At 44.3% G+C, this 18,354-nt stretch overlaps 1 protein-coding gene across 6 annotated transcripts in view; it reads left to right on the forward strand.

Annotated features, from left to right (window-relative positions):
* Positions 1 to 18,354, forward strand: part of NTPCR (nucleoside-triphosphatase, cancer-related) — a 173,098-nt gene that overhangs the window by 113,848 nt on the left and 40,896 nt on the right. For 3 of the 6 annotated variants that reach the window (XR_009498077.1, XR_009498079.1, XM_059900896.1), the window contains exon 3: positions 3,456 to 3,576. Coding sequence is in view for 1 of the 6 variants with exons in the window: in XM_059900896.1 (XP_059756879.1) it covers positions 3,537 to 3,576 (40 nt within the window). In the remaining 5 variants the exon portion in view is untranslated. Of the gene's footprint in view, positions 1 to 250; positions 304 to 3,455; positions 3,577 to 7,183; positions 8,459 to 12,012; positions 12,154 to 18,354 lie in introns of those variants that run through there. The other 3 variants (XR_009498081.1, XR_009498080.1, XR_009498078.1) reach the window with 3 other exon arrangements.

An 18,354-nucleotide genomic window follows, 5' to 3' on the forward strand; every position in this document is an offset into this window, starting at 1 on the left:
CTTAATGACTCAGTATCTTCTGGATAGGACCCCTTTGTTGATTTAGGTTGTGGTTATATTTCCCACTCTGTGTCTGGCCTTTTCATGTTTTTATTGTGTCTTTGATAAATAAAAATTCTTAATTTTAATGTACTCATTACAGTTTTTCAGTTTTCTCTTTATGATTAGTGGGTTTTGGTTTTGTTTTTGTATCCTGCTTAACACATCTTTTCCTCTCCCAAAGTCCTGATAATACTCTACCATATTACAGGAATAAAGACTCAGACGTAGAGAATGGACCTGAGGACACGAGAAGGGGGAAGGGTAAGCTGGGATGAAGTGAGAGAGTGGCATGGACATATATACACTACCAAATGTAAAATAGATAGCTAGTGGGAAGCAGCCGCATAGCACAGGGAAATCAGCTCGGTGCTTTGTGACCACCTCCAGGGGTGGAATAGGGAAGGGGAGGATGGGAGGGAGGCGCAAGAGGGAGGAGATGTGGGGATATATGTATATGTATGGCTGATTCATTTTGTTATAAAGCAGAAACTAACACACCATTGTAAAGCAATCATACTCCAATAAAGATGTTTAAAAAATAAATAAATGAACACCCTTTGTCAAAAGGGACAATTTTTTTAAAAAATCAAACAAAAATACTCCACCATATTAATTTGTTGAAGTTTAATTGTTCCAACTTTCACATTTAGTTCTAAAATCCGCTTGGAGTTGATTTTTGTGCATAGCCTGAGGTGGGAATCAAGTTTCATCTTTTTCCATATGGATATGCATTTGATTGCACCATTTGTTGAAAGACCATCCTTTCCCCAGTGCTCTGCCATGTCATCTTGGTCATAAAGCAAGTGTCCATACGTGAGTGGGTCTGTTTTTGGATTCTCTCCCTGCTCCGTCCGTGTATTTGTCTCTCCTTGCTCAAATACCTCTCTCTTAATTTACCGTAGTTCTTGATAAACTCAAAACCCAGCAGTGAAAACAGCACTTTGCTCCTTCCTGAGATTTCCTTGGCTGTTATTGGCCATTTGCGTTTGCACACAAATTTTCGAATGAGCTTGTGAAATTTCACGAAATTCTATTGGAATGTTGATCCAGATTGCATCTAGATGTTGCTGTGAAGGTATTTTTGCAGATGAGATTCACATTTATGTCAGTGGACTCTGCGTAAAGCCAGTTATTGTGGGTGGGCCTCATCCAATCTGTTGAAGGCTTAAAGAGAAAAGACTGAGGACCCCCCAAGGCAGAAGGAATCTGCCTCCAGACGGTCTCTGGATTCAAGCTGCAACATCAACTCTTCTGTGGGTCTGCAGCCTGCCAGGTTTGCCAGTGCCCACAGTCTTGTGAGCCAGTTCTCATGTACATACGTATATACACACACATATATATCTTCTATTGGTTCTTTTTCCCTGGAGATTCTTGACTAATACACAGATCGTGTCCGTGGCTGTTTATGCTATCCATGAATAAGGCTGGACCTATAATTGGTTCTTGTCATCTTTTGCTCTGGCTGGTAATACTAATTCTGCTTTCATTTATTCTGTAAATAACTTTGAGCACCTACTACGTGCTGGGCAATCTATAGAAGTTGCAGGACTTTTGCACAAACAAAAATAGCTGTCTGTGTTTTCGAGCCTCAATTTCATCTATTAGTGAAAATAACATCTTAGTTACAGGGGTTTAATGAAACTTTTTAAAGATGAGCTATAAAATCAATTCATTTCCATTACTAGAAAGAGTTTTACATACACATATAGGGAAGGGATGACAAAGAGACTTGAACTCATAAGTCAACTCGGGTAAAGTGATGGTGGCTTCCTGGAGCCCTCCTGTGTGGGAAGGGGTCTGAGAAGCACTTGGGTTCCAAGGAAAAGGGACCCTTTTGTGATGTCTTCCTTGGGCATTGAGGGATAAAAAGCATCACAGGTGCCCTGTTTCGTCGTCCCCGGGATTCCTTTTGTCATCTTAAGAGCTCAGTGAGCTTGATTTTGAAAGCCGGCGCCTTGGCCGTGCTAGTGCTTACAGCTGGAGGTGTTGTAACTTTCTATAAATTATATACCGAGAAACTGGTCATGGCCATTTGTGCTGCTCTAACGTCACGTTAGCATAAATTAAAGGAAGGATTGGATGTGGTTTACTGCAGTTATTCACAGTTGTTCCTATGATTTGTGTTTGGAGTTGGCCTGCTTACGTCTTATTGTGACTGATTGAGGCTACAAGCAATGTTGTCCCATTAGAGGAGAAAAAAAGAGAGAAAAATACTCATTATAAAGCATAATACGATGACTCATGTTCACGTACCCTAAAGGGCTTCCTGACAGGAGGAAAGGGAGAGGAAGTATGTTTCTGGTCGCAATGCTTTTATTCCATTATTAAAGCTATTGCTCCTTTGAGAAAAAAAGATTTATAATGTTTCCAATGAAGGTGCCAATTAGACCATGAAAAAGTTCTGCAAATTAAAGGCATTAAGTAACTAGCAAAGAGGAGAACTGTTACATACCCACAACGTTGAAGGAAAAGAGTTGTGTTGTAAAAATGTGACCTCATTTGCCACTTAATAACCTGCTTACCAATGTCACTTTTCTTACAATAAAATCCAGACTCAGTTTTAGAGTCCCTTCCTGGGTATGGAATATTGTGGTAAAATCTTGGGACCAAGCATTTAACTTTCCAGGAAGCAGAAAGCATTTTAAGACAAGTTACTGCACACCTCACACTCTGCCAGAAGATGGAGAGATTAAAAACTAGGCAACACAGATGGGCTCTGAGTCCAAGAATTTCTAATTTTACTAGAGATATGGAGGTATGAGGGATCCAATTCTCAGAGGAATCGTGTATGTATCTTCTCAGGAGTAGTAGTTTGATTGTTTTGAATGAATGTGCCCGACGCTTCGGTCAAGTAAAAAGTTTAACTGATTTTTTAATTTCCTGACTTGATTGGTTGTAGACTTACTAGCCCAAGGGAATTCGTATTTTGGCCCAAAGATGGCAAGTTCTGCCGACCCAATGATAGATTGCATATTCCTTTTGTATCTTAAGCAAGGTGGATAGCGCACCAAGACTACTGGCTTTCCTTTCTTGAAAAATTGGTATCTTCCTCAGTATTAAGTGGATTCTGGGGGAACTTATTTTTTAAATATATTATATTTAAATATAAATAATTATATATATATATTATATATAATTATTTATATTTTATAAATTAATTAATAATTTATAAATTAATATAAATTAATAAATTACTAAATATATTAATAAACTTATATAATAAATGTGTATTGATAAATAAATTAATTAATAATTTATAAATTAATATAAATTATATTAATAAACTTATATAATAAATATATATTAATTAATTGATAATTTATAAATTAATAAATATATATTAATATAAATTAATTAATTAATATAATTATTTATATTATATATATATATTTTATATATGTGTCTTTTCACAGACTTTTCACAGGTGACAAATCTTGAGTCAGACTCCTGTGGTATGGAAGGCTGAATCAGGAAGCAGAGTCAAGCAATGGTAGATGCCCATGGATTCCTCCATTGCGTCTCTGGTCCCATCGGGTAAGTTGCTACGTAGGTCCCTTGGGTCCCGGGGAGACCCTGACTCGCTCAGCTTTGATCGTCTGTCGCTGAGAGTGAGCAACAAGCTTGGAGAAAGGGCAAGTGCAGACATGCCACCCCTGCAGTGGCAAAGGGAAACTTCCAGCCCTATCCCCCCACCCAAGGGTTCCTAGGCGGTGCTAAGCTGGTGCCTCTTTCTCTGTTGTGGCTGTGAAGGCAGGAAGGATGGCATTCATGGTGAGGTTAAAGTAAAGGTGGAGGCCTGCTCTTCCAAAAGAGGTGTGGCTCCTGATGACAGGATCAGATTCCGTGACACTGATCAGTGTCACTCAAGTCAGGCACAGACATGGTGTTAGGGACCAATGAGGTTAGAGCTCACCAGAGACCGACCCAAAGGTCCACCATCTTGCCCTCTTTTCTTCTCCCTTGTGGCCTGGGTTCCAGCTACCATCTCAGCCTCTGGAAGCTGGTGGTGGTAAGCAAAACCATCCTTTATTCCTAAGCCATTTGCTACGTCAAGGCACAGTTCAGAAAGGAGGGAAGAACCACGAGCTGAGTGGGCAGTTCCTCCTTAGCTGCCTGACTGTGCTCACAGCTGCAAAGAAGACTTTGACTTGATGTGACCTTGAGGCCCCAGAGACTTTTCACAGGTTTCTGTAAATTCAGACACTGTAGTTAGGGTCTCCCAAAGCAACAGCATTGGGCTGGGCCTTGGATTTTGTTGTCACAGAGTGAAAAATGACCACCAACCACCGTCTTCCATTTCAATCGGGGACGGCATTGCTTGAGCCATTAAAGGACTCCTATGGGATTAGGAAGAGGTTGAGATTTCAAGCATTTTCCCCCTTGGTTCAGGACAAGACAACGTGGGCATGCCTTTATCCCAGTGACATGGCTACCAAAAGTATCCAGGGTGGGAGGTCACAGAGTCGTCTCACTGGCTGGTCTGCATGAGCAAGGCATAGGGCGGTGGGTCTGAATTTCTTCTGCTTCCTCATTTCTGTATTTCTGGGTTGTGCCTCGTGCACGATTGCAAAGGCAAACTGCAGTGAGTCGGAATGACCTGACATTTCTGTGACATCTGCTTTTGTTGCACCTGAATTCTCCCAGAGACCATACCACACAAGGGAAATGCACATGGAAAATATCTCATGAATGTCTCTAAGACACACAGTTAAAACGGACTACTCACAGCTAGCCAAGATCCAGTCTGGAGCCTGATGAACCCTCTTTGGCAATTTATAATGAGGAAATTTTGCAGCTAATTGTTACATGCCTGTGTTACCTCTCGAGGGACAGATGCCATGTCAGGATGCTATGAGTTAGGCTGAAATTTGCCAACAATTCTCTAGCCCAGAGACATGCTCAAGGGAGAAACGCCAGATGTTAGAGCTGGAACGGGACACAGAGACTGCCGGGTCCCACTGTTGATTTTTCCAGAGGCAAAATCACACGTGGTCCGGTTGATGACCTACCCATGAGCGCACAGCTAAATGTGGCAATGCAGGCATTGGAGCCCAGGTCTGAACGCCCCACTCTGTGCTTTATTTAAAGACTGCACTGTCCCGCTAGGAACGGTACGGCTGCGTAAGTACGGGCAGCCAAACTGACGATGTCCCACTAACCAACTGAAATAGACCAAGGCTTCCTTCATCAGTCAGGAAGCCAGAAGGGCAAGGAAAGGATTTGGTCTTACAGGGTGGAGACGAAATGGCTTCTTTCAGTAGATCGCTAAGGAGCCAGAGAACAAGTCCAGACCCCGAGCAGCTTACAAACAAAATTCTTCCTTCGCCCAGACATCTGCGCTTCCTCGGTGGAGGCTGTGGACCCTTAGGGCCATGTCACTGTGCTGGCAGCGAAGGCTTCCCTGTGATGTGGTTATTGTGTAATTCTCCTGTAAAGGGGAGGTTAGCTCAAATGCAACAGGACGGCTTAAATTCAAACCAGGGTGCAGGGCCGCTGTGCATTGGTTACAGTGGCACATCAAAGCTCTGAGAAAAGGAGCGGGGATTTCCTCGCCGCCCCCCAAGGCCCTGGAAGCGCTGCCCCGTGGCGAGCGAGGGGGGGGGGGGAGCCGGTGTCTCGTTCTCAGGCGCAGTCACGTCCGGTGATGCTGCAGGATCTTTCTGCCTGGCATGTGGTGCCTTTTGTTCCAAAGGCTGGACCTCGCTTTGACGTGAGCCGGCAAAACCCAAGGACAGAGGGCCACCGGGGCGGGGCCCCGCGACCGGAGCCTGGCGGGGGGGAAGGGTAAAAAAAGCTGAATCCTTCCTGCCTGATGGGTTTCCGCGCTTCACACAAGCAAGTGGACTCATTTTAAGAAAGGGCTGTTAAGGCAAACAGGAGATGAAAAGGGAGCCATGCAGGGCGAGACAGAGAGGAACGGGGGGGAATGAGATCAGCTGGGTTTACTGAGCACCTCCCTCGGGCAGGAAGCCAAGGGCTGGGCAAGGTCTGCTCTCAGGGGTGACTGTCACTTTCTGCCCACTCCCTTATCACCTGGGTGGCTCGCTCAAACATCAAAGTGTCAGCAATGAAAGCATGAAGGCTGCAGTATTTTTTCAGGAAGAGATCATCCCGTACAGGGATTCACTAAGCGACACGGTGCATTTGCTGTGGGCCCAGGGAGGGACAGACTTGTCAGACTGGGAAGAGCTTTCCCAAGTAGAGGCACTTGGCTTGGACTTTACTGGGTGGTATTAGTTTCTACGCAACATCCTCTCTTGTGAACAAGTAAGGCTGTATTAGTCTTGTTACGGAGTTAAGGGCCACCTGACTGTCACAGACAGCAATCCCTTTGTGACAGGATCCAGTACAAACAAAAGAAGACACAGGCCGAACGATGGGCTGGTCTTGCTCTCGGGTGGCAGCAAGGCCAACAGCCTTTCAGGTTCACGAATGTGATCGTGTGGCTTTCCCGAATAACTGTCCCTGCCACACAGCAAAGCCTAGACTGTGGAGCTCAGCTCCCTCCGCCCTCGACTCAGAAGAACGCCCACATGCTTGCTTGGTTTGACTCCTATGCACGCTGTGATTCAGGCCCCCCCCAACTCCTGCCCTGACCCTCTTCCTTGCCTCCCAGATAATTCTCCAGGTTCACAAAAATGGACATATACAGAGCCCTTGTCTATCTCTTGTCCTAAATAGACACTTATGGAGCTCTGGTCTGTCTCTCTCTTGGGAGAAGTGTCAATAACCCACATTTTTCCAAACTTACATTCATCCATTTATTCTTTCTTTCCTTCAATACTATTGACTGAGCACCGGCCACGTGTCAAGCACTGGGCTAGGTGCAGGGGATTCAATAAAAAACACTGGAATCTATAGTTGGGTGGACGGGTCAGGGGATGCCCACGGAGGCTGGGCGGGTGGGCACGTGGTGGGAGCTCCAATGCTGTTTCCCTGGAGAGAGAAGGATGAGGCCCCCCGGGGTGGGCAGGAGTCGGTGGCTGAAGGCTTGTGACAATGCCAAGAGTCCCACCTCTTCATCAGGTCGACCTACCCATTGACACTCCCGGGGCACGTTCCTCTCTCTCAGCGTTTTAAAGAAATGCCTGTATCCCAGTGATGCCTTAGCAGAGGAGCAGAGGGTTTTCTCATTTTACAGGTGAAGAAACTCGAGATCCATGGAGGTGACAGGGCCGGCCAAGGTGACACAGGAGCCCAAAGTAGAGGTTGAACAGTCAGCGAGGTCCGTGACAGGAGAGGGAAATGTGGATATACTGCCCAAGGAGAACCCAGTTAATACATGGTATAAATTCTTTACATGATTTTTTAAAAAACCAGACTCCCTGGTTGCAACTTAATCAGGAATGTATTGTGCACGCTGGGACGCTGAAGGTCAAGGCTGTGGAACTGCACTCCAGACATCGCTGATCCTGCCTCCTAAAGTACAGCCAAACCGAGGACGGTGTCACCGTGCAGAGGGAAGCCCATTCCTGCCTCGGGGAAGGAATGGGCTTCACTAACTTTCTCTATAATCAGTGTGGACCAACAGCAGACTAAATGCTTTTAGTTCAAGGGGAGAAATATAAAGCAAGTGACCTTTGATATATGGAAATGCAGAAGGAAGATCCCAGGATCAATCATTCAAAACCACAGGTAGATAGTGACCTATTTTCTCTGTTCTAAGAGGAGCTGAGGACGGCACCCACCCCCTAAGCCTCTGGGATGAGGGCGGCATGACTTGATATACATCAAAGTGCATAGGGCAGTGCTGGGCATATGGTAAACGCTAAATTTGTTAGCTGTCCTTGTCCTTAGGTTCCCTTAAAGATATGGGCACCCAGTTTGAGAAGCATGGTGGTAGAAAAGTCTTCTAAAAGCACAAGTCTCCCCCAGGATCCAGCAGCTCCATGATCGTACCTGTAGGAGAATGAGATCAAGCTAGACACACGGAACATGTCTTCCTATAACACCCAGCCCTTGATCGCATAAACAGTGCTCACCATACAGCCGAGGAGGTGAAGTGATTCACAGGTGTTCGTGTAAAATGGCACAGTGCTGGATCCTAGTGTGGATTGTCAAGAAGAGGCGAGACCAATATAAATAGACAGAATACATCCCATGGGAAGAGTGATGCAGCTAAAAGTGTGATGTTGCAAAATGATCACAGGTTTTTAATTTTATTTGTAACAATGTTACATTTAATTAAATATATAATTTATAAAAATCACTGGGAGGCCAGATCTGAGTGATACATAAAAAGGAGAACAAAATATACCGTTTTTCATGTGAAAGGCCATCCTTTTCAATGCCTCACATCAGTTTAACAACCCCACGCTCCCTGGCCTCCATTTTCTGGCTGATCCTTCATCCCGATCTACAGACCAGAGATTCAGCGAGGAATGAAGAAACTTCACCCTTTTGTAAAAGCCCGTAACCCTTAAAGTCACAGCGTGAGAAGATAAATCCGCATAGTCAAAATCATCCTTAAAATTCTATTTAGGCTTTTGCTCAAACAAGAGAGCTACAGGCGGCCAGGGGAAGTCTAAGTTCAACAATATTTAAAGGCAATTCTTTTCTTTAAAAGGGATCTAATCATTGGTAAATGGCTTCTAGAGTAGAAGAATGGGTAATGCCTGCACCTTTAAATTTTGTCTCCACCACATTTAAAAGTAAGTCATTTTATTATTATTTTATAATTTTTTACTGAATGACTCCCTTATTGGTCCCCCATTGGTTATATGCACAGAGGGGTGTGTTATGTGTGTACACAGGGGTTGTTATATGAACACACGGGGTTGTTATGTGTGTCCACAGGGTTGTTATATGAACACACGGGGTTGTTATGTGTGTCCACAGGGTTGTTATATGCACACACGGGGTTGCTATGTGTGTGTACAGGGCTGTTATATGCACACACGGGGTTGTTATGTGTGTACAGGGCTGTTATATGCACACACGGGGTTGTTATGTGTGTCCACAGGGTTGTTATATGCACACACGGGGTTGCTATGTGTGTGTACAGGGTTGTTATATGCACACACGGGGTTGTTATGTGTGTGTACAGGGTTGTTATATGCACACACGGGGTTGTTATGTGCACACACAGGGATGTTAGGTGTGTATACAAGGGTTGTCATGTGTGTATACAGGGTTGTTTTATATGCACACACGGGGTTGTTATGTGTGTGTACAGGGTTGTTATATGCACACACGGGGTTGTTATGTGTGTGTACAGGGCTGTTATATGCACACACGGGGTTGTTATGTGTGTGTACAGGGCTGTTATATGCACACACGGGGTTGTTATGTGTGTGTACAGGGTTGTTATATGCACACACGGGGTTGTTATATGTGTGTACACAGGGCTGTTATATGCACACACGGGGTTGTTATGTGTGTCCACAGGGTTGTTATATGCACACACGGGGTTGCTATGTGTGTGTACAGGGTTGTTATATACACACACGGGGTTGTTATGTGTGTGTACAGGGCTGTTATTTGCACACGCGGGGTTGTTATGTGTGTACACAGGGTTGTTATATGCACACACGGGGTTGTTATGTGTGTGTACAGGGCTGTTATATGCACACACGGGGTTGTTATGTGTGTGTACAGGGCTGTTATATGCACACACGGGGTTGTTATGTGTGTGTACAGGGCTGTTATATGCACACACGGGGTTGTTATGTGTGTGTACAGGGCTGTTATATGCACACACGGGGTTGTTATGTGTGTGTACAGGGCTGTTATTTGCACACGCGGGGTTGTTATGTGTGTACACAGGGCTGTTATATGCACACACGGGGTTGTTATGTGTGTGTACAGGGTTGTTATATGCACACACGGGGTTGTTATGTGTGTACACAGGGCTGTTATATGCACACACGGGGTTGTTATGTGTGTACACAGGGCTGTTATATGCACACACGGGGTTGTTATGTGCACACACAGGGATGTTAGGTGTGTATACAAGGGTTGTCATGTGTGTATACAGGGTTGTTTTATATGCACACACGGGGTTGTTATGTGTGTGTACAGGGTTGTTATATGCACACACGGGGTTGTTATGTGTGTGTACAGGGCTGTTATATGCACACACGGGGTTGTTATGTGTGTGTACAGGGTTGTTATATGCACACACGGGGTTGTTATGTGTGTGTACAGGGTTGTTATATGCACACACGGGGTTGTTATGTGTGTGTACAGGGTTGTTATATGCACACACGGGGTTGTTATGTGTGTGTACAGGGTTGTTATATGCACACATGGGGTTGTTATGTGTGTGTACAGGGTTGTTATATGCACACACGGGGTTGTTATGTGTGTGTACAGGGTTGTTATATGCACACACGGGGTTGTTATGTGTGTGTACAGCGTTGTTATATGCACACATGGGGTTGTTATGTGCACACACAGGGATGCTAGGTGTGTATACAAGGGTTGTCATGTGTGTTGTTACGTGCACACACGGGGTTATCCCACTGCACCTTTGTTTCATTTGATGATCTCTCTCAGCTTAGTCTCTGAAGGATACAGATAGAAACTACCTACTCTCTTTGTGTGCTTTCCTACACAGCTACATGCTTTGACCTCCTGGAGGCAGCTTTCCCCCTTGCTCTAGATTTGATTTATTTATTTATTTATTTATTTTTGGCTGTGTTGGGTCTTCGCTGCTGTGGGCGGGCTTTCTCTAGTTGTGGCGAGCAGGGGCTACTCTTCGTTGTGGTGTGCGGGCTTCTCATTGCAGTAGCTTCTCTTGCTGCAGAGCACAGGCTCTAGGTGCACGGGCTTCAGTAGCTGTGGCTCATGGGCTCAGCAGTTGTGGCTCACGGGCTCTAGAGCGCAGGCTCAGTAGTTGTGGCATACCGACTTAGTTGCTCTGCGGCATGTGGGACCTTCCTGGACCAGGGCTCGAACCCATGTCCCCTGCATTGGCAGGCAGATTCTAAACCACTGCACCACCAGGGAAGTCCCCCCCCCTTGCTTTAGATTTAACCAGAGTGTATTTGCATAATGATCTTGCTCATCTAACTTACATATGGCCATAGTGTGAGTCAGTACCTTTCACTTTAGCAGCAGTGGGCCCTGCCTGTGAGCTCCTGTCTACCGGAAGCCCATAGCAGTCTGAACTGGTAAATCTGACTGCTGTCTGATACTCCTCCCGCCTGCAATGTATAATCTTTGGTCTGTAAATGTTTAATTGATAATGATCTCAACATTTCCAGTATGTCTATTTAATGCTTTGTTTAAATTCTAGCACAGCTAAGTGCCAGTGCCAACATTGACTATTTATCTGACAAAGGATTTGTATCAAGAATATATAAAGAAGTAGTAAAACTCAGTTATAAGAAGACAGTCAAATAGAAAAAAATGAGGAAAAAATTAAATAGGCATTTCTCAGAAGAAGATATATGAACGGCCAATTAGCATGTGAAAGATGCCAAACATCATCAGTCATCAGGGAATGCAAATTAAAAACACAAGATTTCAGGACTTCCCTGGTGGCGCAGTGGTTAAGACTCTGCACTCCCAATGCAGGGGGCCCGGGTCCGATCCCTGGTCGGGGAACTAGATCCCACATGCACGCCACAGCTAAGAGTTCGCATGCCACAACTAAGGAGCCCATGTGACGCAACTAAGACCCGGCACAACTAACTAAATAAATATTAACAAACAAACAAACAACAAAAAAAGCCCCACAAGATTTCATTTAATGGGTAATATAAGTTTTTAAAGACCTGACAATACCAAGCGTTGGCAAGGATGTGGAGCAATTAGATATTTCGTACATTTCCAGTAGCAATGCAAAATTTTACAGCTGCATCAGTTATCTGGCAGCTTCTTGCAAAGTTAACATACACCTATCATATGGCCCAGCCATTCCACTACTAGGTATATATACCCAAGAGCAATGAAAATATATATCCACACAACAATGGGAGCACAAATGTTTATCACAGCATTTTTTTTTTTTTTTTTTGGTAACAGCTTCAAATTAGCAACAACTCAGATGTCCATCAACAGATGAACAAACTCTAGTATACCCACACAACAGAACACTACTCAGCAATAAAGAGGAACAAAAAAGAATGAATAAAAATCTGCTGGAAATAAGTTAATTGAGCTATTTATTTCTGTACCTTGTGCAATGTCAGCCTCTGTTTCTTCTTCCTCTTTTTTTTTTAAAGATTTATTTATTATTTATTTAAATTATTTTTGGCTGTGTTGGGTCTTAGTTGCGGCACGCAGGATCTTCGTTGAGGCATGTGGGCTCTTCGTTGCAGCGCGTGGGCTTCTCTCTAGTTGTGGTGTGCGGGTTTTCTCTCTCTAGTTGTGACGCACAGGCTCCAGGGTGCGTGGGCTCTGTAGTTTGCAATACGCAGGCTCTCTAGTTGAGGCACGCGAGCTCAGTAGTTATAGTGTGTGGGCTTAGTTGCCCCGCGGCATGTGGGATCTTAGTTCCCTGACCAGGGATGGAACCCGTGTCCCCTGCATTGTAAGGCGGATTCTTTACCACTGGACCACCAGGGAAGTCCCCCTTCTTTCTCTTTTTGTTTCCTCTAGCTTTGCAGCTGAGTGTATATAGATGAGCCTATATAGAGTTTATATAGGTTGTAACTCATGGAATCAGCAACATGGATATTATAAGATAATAAAACCAAACACACACAAAAATACATACTACGTAACATGCTAAGTAGGAAAAACTAAACTATTTGCTAAAAGTCAGTGTATGGTTTGTTTGGGTTTTTTTGCCCTAAGGGGTAGTGTTATTGATATCTGAAAAAACTAGGAATGATGAAATTCTTTATACAATGAAACACTTTTATATCTAAGTATATTACATGAAAAGTATAGTGAAGCTCTTTGAAGGCTTTAGGACAACAGAGAAAAAGGAAAACAGCCTAATGTTTTTCTCCCCTCTCTAAAAGGTTCCTTCTTCATAGAAGCATGTAGGAGTATCACATATTTTAGCATGTTAAGCTTCTAATCAGTACTCGGGTTTCAGGAACACCACCATTTAAGATTAGAAAATACAGGAAGAAAATACCTATAAAATAGTTGATAATGGTAACATTCAAGCTGATCTCGTAGAAGAGATCAATTTTCAAAGAGCAAAAGAGCTCTAAGTAGATCAGTATGTGTATGTATGGCAGTGGGATTCTCTGGGATGGGGCAAAAGAGAACTATCTCAGTTGATGAAAATGTTCTCTCTCATGCATTTGTCAAAACTGATCGAAATGTGTGTATCCTTTATTTTTTTAAAGTGTCCATCTCAGTAGTGTGGTTATGGATTAAATGAGTTGACGCCTATAGAACATTAAGCATAGAGCCCATGCATAATTGGTCTTATTTCTGAAGTAGTATTAGAAACTTCTGGTTTCAAAGTGGAAACTGTAATGAGCTAGAGAAAAACATGTACTGTAAAAGTTATCTGTCCATTTAAAACTTCTCCCCAAATCCCAAAGACTTGGTGTATTATCAAAGCAAGTCTAAGAGCTTCAAGAGAAATGAATTAAGGGGAAGAAGGAAAATAGCTTCTCTTAAAGAGGTAAGAAGAAAAGAAAGATGAATTTTCTTTCCAACTTAAAAGAGTGTCTTTGTTTGTAGAATTAAACTACCAATTATTTGTAAGACCTAGTAGACAGGCAAAATGTGCACATTCCAAGTTTGCAATTTAACAAAACATGTTTTAAATAAAGCAAGAGAAGCATTAATTAAAAGCTTGTTTGTTTGTTTGTTTAAATTGCAATAGGAGACCATGAAGTAGTTTAGTAAAGCCCTTCAGTTTTCAAAAAAGAACTCCAGGCTTAAAGTTCATGAGTAGCTTAAAAGTAATTTATACCCATATCAACCTGCATAGATGCTTCGATACTCTGAAATCCAGAGACCACTGGAACAAATCAAACCTGGCCCAGAGGAGAACTAAGTGAGCCTTTATAACATGGAAAGGTGAATCTGAGAGTGGTTATCTCATCCAAACAGGACTCAGAGATTTAGAGCAAAAGTGCAGATTTTTGCCATATTCCTTGGTATAAAAATGGTTCTGAAAAGTTCTTTGAAATAAATTCATAGAGTTATTAATTTCTGAACCCTGTGCAAGGTCATCATGTGTTCCTTCCACCTCTTTTTTCTTTTCTCTAGCTTTTGTAGCTGGGTTTATACAAATGGGCCCCCCAGGATGCACCCAAGACCACCCCAGGGTCTGAGCCAACCAGGCCTTGGTATTTTGTTGTCTTGTCAACTAGTTCTGGGACAAAGTGTGCTGGGGATGAGCCCTGGGTGCCATCATAGGCAGTTGGTGTCCCCTAATCCAGCCAGGTGTTGACCTAAAACAAATAGACTGCCAGTTATTTCTCTAGCACAATTGGGTTTATTTGGAGATTTGCAAAGTCTTACAATTGGGAGTCTGCAATCATGGTGAGCCATTTGCAAATCCCCCCACAAAAATGGAGGAGAGAACTCTTTTATAGAGGGGAAAAGGAAGTTGGGGTGAGAGTGGAGTAAACAAAGAGCCCATGTTTTATCATTGGCTGAGCGTTAATAGTCCCTCATTGGCTGAGTCCTTGCCATGAAAGGACTGTTGAGCTCTGCTATCAGCATAGGGCATGAGAGTGCCCCCTTCCGGTCTCCCAACTCTATTTAATTGAGGTTTCTGTGTATTAGCGTTTACAGAGTCCTGGGCTACTTGGAAAGGCTGAGCTCTTGCAAAGCAGAGCAATACTCGTAGGCAATGAGACGGCGCTATACGTGTCAAGGGTCAATATGGCAATACTGCTGAGCTGCAAATTTAATATGTTGTGTGTGCAACAAAGATTCATCTTTCCACTTACACAAAATGCAATGGTTCGTAGACCGTGCATCTGTACCATTTTAGACTTCTCCTATAGTAAGCTTATTAAATCACTATTTCTTGATGCCTGGTTTTTAGACAGAGAGAATATAGTGGTGAAATTATCTTTAGGCCAGAAATGACAGTGGGAACAGTTGTCATTGAACTAGACTCCCTGCATTCACTGGGGATTTCAGGATCCTGGGGTGTTGGTGTTAAGCAGAAACTTCGAGTCACAGATCAGGATGTGGTAATGGACAGCAGAGCCGAAGCTATTCAGTCATCAAATGTGAAAAAACATAACCAAGTAAATTTTGAAGATCTAATTGACTTTATTGAACGGTTCATGAACCAGGCATAATTCCATCTAGGAAGCAGAGGGGAGTTCCAGGGGCCACAGAAAGGGAAAGGTTTTTAAATGCAGGGCAAGGAAGTCAAAACCAGAAAAAAAGGATTATTTCAGATTAAGTCATTTCCCTTTGGGGACAAAAGAATCTTATTAGGTGGCTTACCTCATCTTCCTCTGGGGGATAGAAAGGGCCCATGTGACAGATAACCTCAATGGTACTGACCAGAAAATTCCTGACTGGTTAAGACTACATTTCTAGGGGAGGTTGAAGCTTCAATTAGGTTCAGTATTAAGCCCTGGTTCGGAGGTGTGGCCTGGCATAAATGGCTCTATTTTGGGCCTGTGGTTTTCGTTTTAACACAGACCATGAAGTAATTAGAATAGTCTGACCTACAGTGTCTTTGGTGTTGGTCACGGTGCCCCTAGAAGTGAGAGTTGGGAACTACCTAAAGTCTTATTTTGTGTACATGGCAAAGCTCTGCATCTGTTGGACAGAAGTGTGAGCTGAGTCACCATGATAGACTGTTACAGCCTCTCAACCGGTTCCCAGACTTGAGTCATTCAAGTTCAGCCCAGGGCTGGGCCTTGAGGGAGGCAAGAAAGACCCCTAGAGTGCAATATCGGAGAAGGCACTGCCTCCTAGATGATGAAAATGCAGGATCAGCCCCGCAGGACCTGAGAGCCATCCCCTCCTTTAATTCTGTGCAGGGGCCCCTTTCTTGCCTCACCCTGGCCCCAGCCAACAGAGGCCCTTGCCTGAAAGGGAGGCCAAGCCCTCCAGAGGAAGGATCATGCTACACAGCAAATGTTTAGACTGTAAATCTTCCTCCAAAAGGCCCTGTGGCCATTTACCAGAGTGACTGTGCATTGAGGAAAGGTGAATAATCAGACTTTTCCAAGATCACAGGACGCTGCTGGCTCTAAACTGAAACCAATTTCTGCAACCAAGACACCACTGTGCCCCACTTGCTAGGCAGAATGGGGGCTTATGAAGGGCAGGTAAGTTGTTGTTTTTTTTAATATTTTTGTATTTATTTATTTATTGGCTGCGTTGGGTCTTTGTTGCTGTGCGCGGGCTTTCTCTAGTTGCGGCGAGCAGGTGCTACTCTTCGTTGTGGTGCACAGGCTTCTCATTGCGGTGGCTTCTCTTGTTGCGGAGCACGGGCTCTAGGCACGCAGGCTTCAGTAGTTGTGGCACGTGGGCTCAGTAGTTGTGGCTCGCGGGCTCCAGAGCGCAGGCTCAGTAGTTGTGGCTCACGGGCTTAGTTGCTCTGCAGCATGTGGGATCCTCCCGGACCAGAGCTCGAACCCATGTCCCCTGCATTGGCGGGCGGATTCTTAACCACTGCGCCACCCGGGAAGCCCCAGGTGAGTAAGTTTTGATAGAAATCCATTTCATAGTGGACTCAGTGGGTCCTGAACCCACCCTTTGGTGATTCCCCCAGTGTGGAAGGTGCACTGGAAACATACCCTGAGGCAGGGTGGGCTCTGGGTGAGGGTGATTCACAGGTTCCTTACAGGGAATGGGCTCCTTGTTTCTCTGCTGCGGCATCTGCAGTGCAGCTTCTTCCTGGGTTCCACGTGTTTATGGGGGATCTCACGGGAGGGTGGACGCAGCAGGTCCAGGAACGACCCAGAGGAATCTTGCAGGAGCCCAGGCCCGGCCCCGCCCCCAGGCTGCACGGGGCACCCTGCCAGGGCCAAGGCTGCAATCACCATGGCCACCGGCTCCATGTGTCTTCGCATCAGTAGCACCTAACTCAGGCCAAGGATGGGAGTATCTGGAAGGTGTAGCTTTGGGCCCTTGCCTTTTCCTTTCCTTAGCTGCAAAGGAGGCTGGAAACGAGATCTCTGGCGTGCAAAGAGGTGACCCATTCCCCAAACACAGGAAAGGGTTTAGATGCTGGGCAGCTAGAATGAATGTCAAGTTGAACTATGCTGTTTCATGATATTGTTGTGAAAAACAGTGAGACAATGTGTGTAAGAGCTTAGGATGTGCCTGGCACATAGGAAGTGAGCTGAATAAAGGTTATGTTTCATGAGGAGGAAGAGGAGAAGAAGGAAAAGTTTCTACTTGAGGAAGACTGAACTCTACAAATCTGACTTATGTCTGGACACATCCAGAGGCATCCCAGGGGCAGGCCGTCAAATCAGGTCTCCTGATGGAATAGCAGAATAGGAGAAGCACGGGCCACAGAAGGGCGGGCTCAAACATACCATGGGGAGGGGACGCCTCAGCAAATCCCAGACTGTGAACAACTGGCTAAGACAAACCAGCAGTTTCTTTACCAAAGAAATTACCAGACAGAGAGAGAGAGAGAGAGAGAGAGAGAGAGAGGGAGAGAGAGAGAGAGGGAGAGAGAGAGGGAGAGAGAGAGAGATGGAAGGGGTCCTTTAAATTAAAGGGATGCAAGATATTTCAACTAATTACAATGTATAAACCTTACGTAAATCCTAGTCAAACTAAAAAATATCAGTGAATTAATTAGGGAAATTTGAATACTGAGTTGTTTTTTTATGATATCAAGAAATAATATTTGAGGTGTGGCAATGGCATTGTGGTTACATTTTTTAAAGTATCCTAATATTTCAGAAAGGCATATTAAAATAGTTATCAATGAAATGATATGACATCTGATACTTTGCTTGAAAAAAAACCCAGTGTGGGTTTAGGATGGGGAGGTGCAGATGAAACAAGATCAGCCGTGAGTTGGTAATTGCTGAAGCTGGCTCTGTGTCCAAGGGGCCTATTATCCTATCCTATTCTCTCCACATTTGTACATGTTTGAAATTTTACATAATAAAAACTTAGAAAAAGAAGAAAAAGGAAAAAGCAAAACCCCTGACGTAGAAAACAAGTTTAAGAAATGCTTCTAAGAGGAACGCAAGCGCTCAGAGGAGGTGCAGTTACACATCTGGCAGGTTCACTTTCCAGGCTCACAGGAGCTCTGGGAGATGGTAATACTGCCTGATGGACTTTATACCGTGTAAGAGCTTCTCCATAAATAATCCCACTTCATACTTGCAGCACACCTGAGGGTCCTGCAGGGCAGGAATTTCATTTTTATTTTTCAGTTGTGAACACTTGGGCCTAAAGCAGTTGCACGACTTGTCTAGGGTAACATAACAAGCTGGTCTCAGCTCAACG

The sequence above is a fragment of the Balaenoptera ricei genome, chromosome 16 (assembly GCF_028023285.1).
Source record: "Balaenoptera ricei isolate mBalRic1 chromosome 16, mBalRic1.hap2, whole genome shotgun sequence".
NCBI classification, from domain to species: domain Eukaryota; kingdom Metazoa; phylum Chordata; class Mammalia; order Artiodactyla; family Balaenopteridae; genus Balaenoptera; species Balaenoptera ricei.